The sequence below is a fragment of the Triticum aestivum genome, chromosome 7B (genome assembly GCF_018294505.1).
Source record: "Triticum aestivum cultivar Chinese Spring chromosome 7B, IWGSC CS RefSeq v2.1, whole genome shotgun sequence".
NCBI lineage: Eukaryota > Viridiplantae > Streptophyta > Magnoliopsida > Poales > Poaceae > Triticum > Triticum aestivum.
Window position 1 is genome coordinate 128,556,990 of NC_057813.1, and position 8,808 is coordinate 128,565,797.

The 8,808-nt window shown below is 41.3% G+C and overlaps 1 protein-coding gene across 1 annotated transcript; it reads right to left on the reverse strand.

Moving 5' to 3' along the window:
• Nucleotides 1-643: 643 nt before the first annotated feature.
• LOC123159611 (probable peroxygenase 5) lies at nucleotides 644-2,928 on the reverse strand. The gene is made up of 4 exons (XM_044577428.1): nucleotides 2,555-2,928; nucleotides 2,144-2,244; nucleotides 1,121-1,246; nucleotides 644-1,021 (listed from the first exon to the last, which is right to left on the reverse strand). Exons 1-4 carry the CDS (start codon nucleotides 2,804-2,806, stop codon nucleotides 862-864), a joined length of 639 nt encoding a protein of 212 aa, XP_044433363.1. The 5' UTR covers nucleotides 2,807-2,928; the 3' UTR covers nucleotides 644-861.
• Nucleotides 2,929-8,808: the final 5,880 nt, after the last annotated feature.

Here is an 8,808-nt window from a genome sequence, read left to right on the forward strand (position 1 = left end):
CATTAATGAACAGCAAATGTCACTGCTCTTTGTCGGCCGAATGGAAAGGTTTCATGTCGATGTGCACACAAGTACAAACTTACAAAATAAGTGGAAAAAGTACTCGTGAAATCCAAGTGAACATCAAGTTCGTGCAAATTAGTTTTTTCCATGGAAGTTCATTCAAATTACCATTTTTCCAGGGAAGTTCATACAAATTAGTTACTTGGAGATTAGTAGCAATGTGTGTATCTTCTTGGAGATAAAATGGAGAATCGGATGGGATAAGGGCATCTCCAACACGGGCGCTAACAGTGGGGCGGTAGGATTTGTTTCCCAGTCAATTGGCAGTTGCCACGCTTAATCCTGGCATCAGCTGCCTCGTCGGCGCAAAGCTAGGAGGCGGGCGCTAGGCCTTTTTCTTTGGCGAGCTGAGACTAAGCGCTGTTCCAAATCCAGGTATTTAGTGCTTCAAAAAAAAATCCAGGTATTTAGCATCGGTTGTTAGTGCCTTGCATTGGAACAGATGTCGCTTAGCGCTTTTAATTTTTCTGGTATGTTTTTATATGTGTTTAAGCGTCTAGATAACCGCCTTTCATTGAAGATGCCCTAAGGAGTCAGTTGTTTGGCGAGACGTAAATAAGCAAGAAATAACAACAAAATGTCAAAATTGAAACAAATGTGAATGTTTTTTCCCAATTTGCAAGCAGTTTCTATACATTTACAATCAGGCTCCCAGCCTCATTCCAGGAGGCATGAAACCAGAAACAAATGAAACCAAACGACCACAACAATAATTTCGGGAACGGAACTCACAAGCACACCCCAATCTACAGATAATTGTACAGAACCACAAATGAGTGGGCATCGGAGGACATTTCATCATTTCTTCTTGGCAAATTCCTTAGCTTCCTTCTTTTCTCGCTCCAACTTCTCAAACACGCTGCCATCATAGACCGCCTTGACAGTCTCCTTGTGAAGAAATCCCTCCTTGTCTTTGCACAGCGCGTAGAGAAGTCTCCACTCTACGAAAGCGCCCACCCTGCCATTTTTTTTGTGTGTGGGTGTGCCAAAAACATGAGCTAAAAAAGAACGCGATAGTTGCATTACATTATTCATACTTCAGATGAAGTAACCTTACCGTCCAGCGAAATCTTTAGGATCCCTGTTTGCTTTAAGCATCTCCCCAAGCTCTTTGTCCGTTAGGGCATCAGGCCTAGTGTGGGCATGCTTCTTGAATATCTCCTCAAACTTTTCAGGAACAAACCTGCAATTTTGACAAACTGAAAAGTTAGCAAGTATGCACCCATGGTAGTCATTCTAATTAAGAAAGCCAATTATCTAGAACTGTATCACTGTATTCCTTCTAAAACAAACGAGCATTGGGAAGTGCAACTTGGCAGTAGTAGGAGTTCCCTAGCATCATACAAGAGCAATCTATTATGCCACTGGCCCATGTTGGCAACCATAACTTTCACCTGCTATTTTGTTATCCATCAAAAAAGAAACTGCTATTTTGTTTCTCTTAGGCTTTAGGGAGTTGCGGCTAACATCGAAGCCCCAAGGGGTGGACCTTATATTTAGAAGCTTTTATAAAGCTCTGAAGATAAGCCGACTCCTACATGTATACGTAGATGTTGCCTATATACTTGTAATACCTCGTTCGTAATTACATGCATTTGTGTGCTATAGGGGGAAAAGATGGGGACCTATAATAGCAAAAGTATACCGTTATAGATTGACGCATGCTTGTTTTTATTGTACCACCTAAATGAAACGGATTTGCTTTAGATCAATGAATCGACTACTATTTACTTGTATGGGATCATTTGATTGTTGTAGTTTGCTCTCCAATTGCACATTTGAACTATATACATGTCTAATTATATTTTTCATATCGGATTTGAAAGTCAGTCGATTCCTTTTAATTTGCCATGCAGTTGGCCCTTTTAGAAATGTGCAACTATGTTTCCTTTCATATTTTACCAGTTACCAGTAATTTTACAGTTTGTATACTTTGAAAGGGAGGTACTAGTATACTCTTCCGTAGATCATGTGCATGGGGTAGCAATAAGTAGAATGCATGATCTGGCCGCCCTAGGGGCGATGGACACATGGTACTAGTAATGTGAGATAGGAGTACTGTAGTAGTATCTATAAGTACCTTCCCTGGGTGTCGTACACGTCTGTATCACTCCCATGCTTGCCCTGCTGAATGGTCTTTACGTAGATGGGGAACTTGAAAGCTGGAGGCTTCACGTTCGCCTGCAGCAACAGAACGAGAATCAATAATAACATAAATTAAAGTATTAAACTCGAGTTCTTTACGCCAGAAATAAGAATGCATGAAAGCCCATTTCGTGCCACGTCAAGAGAGATCTTTGTTCGGTTTTGATGATTCCAACTGCTTTACAGTGATGTAGAGTACGTGGTATGCCTTGTTTCGATCTCGCTTTCATTTCTGGTAAAGAGGCTCAGGCTGGCATCTCCTTTGCCGCCGAAAGAATGCAACTAGACGAAAGGGCAGAGACTACCAAGCCATCAACTAACAGTATAGCAGTACTACTGTACATACCGGTACCGTCTTGGGCGCGAGGAAGCCGTTGATGAAGACGGTGCCGGCGGCGGACAACACGACGCCGCAGCCGATGGCGCGTAGCCCTTGGTAGGTCTCGGAGGGGTAGATGATGCCGTCCTTGTTCCGGTCGAAGAAGGCGGCGTGCTTCTGCAGCGGCGTCAGCTCGTGGCTGCTGTACAAGTCCGCCATGGACGACTCATCCCCCTGCTGCTGCTGGCTCCCTGCGGCGTCCGCGGGTTTGGAGCCCATGGATGGATGGATGGTTTCGGCCGGCCGGCGATCGAGGGGCAGGAAAGCGGTGAAGATCAGCTGGGTATATCGGTAATGGTGCCAAGGTGGCGCGGGGAGAGGAAAGCGGGAGTGGCTTGCGCTGGTGTGGTTGTACGCAGGGAGCTCGTGGGGTATATGTAGTGCTAATCCCATCCATCGGTGCCGTGCGCGCGGGCACCATCCAGCCATGCATGCGATGCACTTCATTAAATTTCTCCAGGATCTGGTTTCCTTCCTTTGACTTCGCACCGCCCCACCTCTGGTTTCTTTATACGGAAGCTTGTCGACGTTGTGCGGCCACGTATGCAGAGCGTGTAGTATATATTTATTTATTCGAAAAGCATTCAAATATGTTATAAAAGTTCAATCAAGAAGGAGTACAAAGCAACTCAAACATAATAAAAATTACATCAAAGTCTCTAGACTACCCACGACTACTACCGCTGCCAGAACGTGTCGTCGACGCGTCATTGTAGTTGCACCCATATCAGAGGGGCTTGACTTTGTCGATGATAACCAGAAAATCTTCGCGTGTATGCCCTAAGAACCAGCGACCTGGAGTTGCAGTCGTCGCGGTTGAACCCTTGAGTAGTTCTGAAGCAACTGACACCAAACCTCGCCGCTTCAAAGAGATAGCGGAAATATATACCAGAGCTCCTTTGACCACATACAGATAGATCAACTCAAGGAGGATTAGAGCCTACAAGATAGACTCGAAGAATAAACGCCGCCACCCGCCCAAGTGTCGCACGAGCGAGGACTAAAAAACCCTTACCTAAACTACTAGTCGAAGCAAAGAAACTAAAATCTCCCCTCACTGCCACCGACCACCGGAGCGGCATGCAAAGGGAGGCGAATTCATAGGCTAGAGGGAAGAGTGTGCCCTAGCCGCCAAGGCACTACAAGAAATATGTCAACTAGTGACTTTCTTTTAGTGACTCTAGCTGAATTGGTCGTAAATCCACGACCATTTCGCTTGGAAGGGCTCAAACCCTGAATTGCCTTACACGAAATGGTCATAAAGCAGACAAGAGTGGTCCATGACCTTATTTCTACCTGATTATGACCAATATAAATGGTCATGAGGTTGTGAACATGGATGCATTAGTACTTATTGCTATGACTAGGCGCCACCTCATCAGTTTTGCCTATGTTCATGTCCATATGGCAGTTTTTGCCCTAGGTTGTGAGCAACCTATATTTCTGCCATTCCCAAAATTTCCCAAAAATTCTCATAAATTCTTTGGGTCATATCTTCATCAAATATGTAAAAAACCTTCCTTAACTGGTTCATAAATAATTCAAAAATATTCATTTTCCTATTCTGTTCAGAAAAACACTTTGTGAAGGAAGTACCACTTTGGCATGTCCAAATGGTATCCATTTTCTACAGTGCTTTCATATGCCCAAATAAACATCCTCCACCAAATGCCAGCTCAATCCATTCATTATTTCGAGCCCAGCTTCAACATTCGTATTTATGTCCAGTGTGGTACTTTGCAAACCAAGTACCACCTAGGCTCCTCCTTTTGAGCTGAAAATTTGTGAAGATGGTCTTCTTAGTAACTGATCATCCTCAGCCAAAACTCACGCCCATTAGCCATGTGCATTTCCTGTACCGCTAATCAAACACTTGACTGCTTATTCATGTTTGAGCATCGATCGGTCTCCTCGTGAGAATCTTATGTTGTGATTTTTTTTCTAGCACCTACCTGGGGAGTGCCCAACCCACTAGACATGCCTAGGCCGCCCAGAACACATGGAAACGTCAAGGTCACACGGTGACCATGTGGCGGGCATGCGAATTTACGCGCTCTAGAGTTGGGCCCTCGGTCACTGTCCAAACCTCGACGTATCACCACCAAACCATGTATTTATGATTAAATAGGTACTTATGTAACTAGAAATGATTTTTGGAAAAAATAAATAGCAAACTATGAGGCAGCTGCAGTTCAAATTTGACCCGCTTCCTCCTGAATCAGCGGGAATTTGTCTTCTTCACCAGAGGTGGATCAAAACTTTTGACACCCAACCATTTTGTCAATTATGCATTAAATATGTCCTAGTATTTTATAAAAATGATTTGGTGCAATTTTGCAACAAATATATGGTAAGTCCTTCACAAAAAAAACTCATTTCGGGCACTCAGAAAATGGAAAATGAATTTTTCGTGCAAAGAAAATGAAAAATCCCTTATGCAACATTGTTTGGAATTCCAAGATGCACCCTTGTGTACAATATGAGATTATTTGAATAAACTTTGCCATGAGTGTGGCCATAAGATTGATCATTTGGCTTGAAAGCCATGAATCTTCATGCATGATAGCTCATTTGTGAGAACACTTTTTTAAAATAATTACTGTATTACATGTTTATTATTTTTCCTGGAAACTTGTTCATATATAATGACACAATGCGAAAGGTATCCAATTTTTTGAATTGTTTTGAATTTTTTATGCTCGTTTCAAAATGTTGTCAAAACAGCGGTCATGACCGTTCCTAGCTAGTGGTTGAATCTTGGATTTTTTTTGGTGTTTCTCTGATTAAATAGATACTTATGTAACTAGAAATTATTTTTGGGAAAAATAAAGAGCAAACAATAAGGTAGCTGCAGTTCAAATTAGACCCGCTTCCTACTGAATCGGCGGAAATTTGTCTTTTTCACCAAAGGTGGATCAAAACTTTTGAAACCCAACCATTTTGTCAATTGTGCATTAAATATGTCCTAGTATTTTATAAAATTGATTAGGTCCAATTTTGAAACAAATATATGGTAGGTCCTTCACAAAAAAAAACTCATTTCGGGCACTTAAAAAATGGAAAATGAATTTTTCATGCAAAGAAAATGGAAACTCCCTTAGGCAACATTGTTTGGAATTCCAAGATGCACCTTTTTGCATAATATGAGATCATTTGAACAAACTATGCCATGAATGTGGCCATAAGATTGATCATTTAGCTTGAAAGCCATGAATCTTCACGCATGATAGCTCGTTTCTGAGAACACTTTTTTAAAATAATTATCGTATTATAAGTTTATTATTTTTCCTGCTAACTTGGTGATACGTCTCCGTCGTATCTATAATTTTTGATTGTTCCATGCCAATATTCTTCAACTTTCATATACCTTTGGCAACTTTTTATACTATTTTTGGGACTAACATATTGATCCAGTGCCCAGTGTTAGTTCCTGTTTGTTGCATGTTTTATGTTTCGCAGAAAACCAATATCAAACGGAATCCAAACGGGATAAAAATGGACGGAGAATTATTTTGGAATATTTGGGATTTCCGGAGGAAGAATCAACGCGAAACGGTGTCCGAGGTGGCCACGAGACAGGGGGGCGCGCCCACCCCCTGGGCGCGCCTGGCACTCTCGTGGGCCATCCGTAAGGCAGTTGATGCTCTTCTTTTGCCGCAAGAAAGCTAATTTTATGAGAAAAATCTGGGCAAAAGATTCACCCCAATCGGAGTTACGGCTCTCCAGATATAAAGGAAACGGTGAAGGGGCAGAATCGAAGAACGCAGAAACAGAGAGAGACAGAGAGATAGATCCAATCTCGGAGGGGCTCTCGCCCCTCCCACGCCATGGGAGCCAAGGACCAGAGGGGAAACCCTTCTCCCATCTAGGGAGAAGGTCAAGGAAGAAGAAGAAGAAGGGGGGCTCTCCCCCCCTTGCTTCCAGTGGCGCCGAAACGCTGCCGGGGGCCATCATCATCACTGCAATCTTCACCAACAACTTCACCGCCTTCATCACCAACTCTTGCCCCCTCTATGCAGCGGTGTAACCTCTCTCTTACCCTCTGTAATGTCTACTTAAACATGGTGCTCAACGCTATATATTATTTCCCAATGATGTATGGCTATCTTATGATGTTTGAGTAGATCCTTTTTGTTCTATGGGTTAATTGATGATCGTGATTGGTTTGAGTTACATGTTTTATTATTGGTGCTGTCCTATGGTGCTCTCCGTGTCGCGCAAGCGTGAGGGATCTCCGCTGTAGGGTTTGCAATATGTTTATGATTTTCTTATGGTGGGTGGCGTGAGTGAACAGAAGCACAGATCCGAGTAAGTAGGTTGTTCGCGTATGGGATAAAGGGGACTTGATACTTTAATGCTATGGTTGGGTTTTACCTTAATGAATCTTTAGTAGTTGCGGATGCTTGCTAGAGTTCTAATCATAAGTGCATATGATCCAAGAAGAGAAAGTATGTTAGCTTATGCCTCTCCCTCAAATAGAATTACAATAGTGATTACCGGTCTAGTTATCATTGCCTTGGATAAATAACTTTCTCGTAACAAAAAGCTCTCTACTAATATTTACTTTATTGCTTCTTTATCTAGACAACCCCTAATTTTTATTTACATGCTCTTTATTATCTTGCAAACCTATCCAACAACACCTACATAGTACTTCTAGTTTCATACTTGTTCTAGGTAAAGCAAACACTAAGCGTGTGTAGAGTCGTATCAGTGGCAGATAGGGCTTGAGAGAATATGTGGTCTACCTTTAGCTACTCGTTGGGTTCGACACTCTTACTTATCGAAATAAGCTACAATTATCCCCTACACTTGTGGGTTATCACTTGGCCACATATAATGACACAATGCGAAGGTTTTCCAATTTTTTGATTTTTTTTGAATTTTTTATGCCCGTTTCAAAATGCGGTCAAAACGGCGGGCATGACCATTCCTAGCTAGTGGTTGAATCTTGGAAAAATTTTGGTGTTTCTCTGATTAAATAGATACTTATGTACCTAGAAATGATTTTTGGAAAAAATAAAGAGCAAACTATGAGGTAGATGGCAGTTCCAATTTGACCCGCTTCCAGCTGAATCGGCAGGAATTTGTCTTTTTCACCACAGGTGGATCAAAACTTTTGACACCCAACCATTTGGTCAATTGTGCATTAAATATGGCCTAGTATTTTATAAAAATGATTTGGTCCAATTTTGCATCAATTATTTGGGAGGTTCTTAAAAAAACCTCCTTTTGGGCACTCGAAAAATGGAAAATGGTTTTTTCATCCAAAGAAAATGAAAACTTCCTTAGGAAATATTGTTTGTCATTCCAATATGCACCCTTGTGCACAATATTAGATCATTTGAACAAACTATGCCATGAATGTGGCCATAAGATTGATCATTTGGCTTGAAAGCCATTGATCTCCACACGTGATAGCTCGTTTCTGAGAACACCTTTTTAAAATAATTGCCGTATTACAAGTTTGTTATTTTTTCTGGCAACTTGGCCACATATAATGACACAATGCGAAGGTTTCCCAATTTTTGATTTTTTTTTGAATTTTTTCCCCGTTTCAAAATGTGGTCAAAACGGCGGGAATGACCGTTCCTAGCTAGTCATTGAATCTTGGGAAACTTTTGATGTTTCTCTGATTAAATAGATACTTATGTACCTATAAATGATTTTTGGAACAAATAAAGAGGAAACTATGAGGCAGCTGCAGTTCAAATTTGACCCACTTCCTACTGAATCGGCAGAAATTTGTCTTTTTCACCAGAGGTGGATCAAGACTTTTGACACCCAACCTTTTCGTCAATTGTGCATTAAATATGGCCTAGTATTTTATAAAATTGATTAGGTCCAATTTTGCAACAAATATATGGTAGGTCCTTCACAAAAAATTCATTTTGGGCACTCGAAAAATAATTCTTTTACAAAAAACTCATTTCTGAGAACATTTTTTAATGATATTTGCATTATTCAAAGTTTGTTATTCTTACTGAAAAGTTGGTCACACTTGGTGACACAATGCAAAGGCTTTTGATTTCTATTCGTTTTTATAAATTTCCTAAGCCGTCAAATAGCAGACATGATTTAACATTTTATTTTTAATCGGTTATGACCAATTTAAATGGTGTTAACATCATCAAAGGAGTACCGCACTCTGATTGGTCCAAAACCGTCTCACGCGGATCGTGGATTAAGCACCATCGGATGCACCCGGATCCAACGGCAGC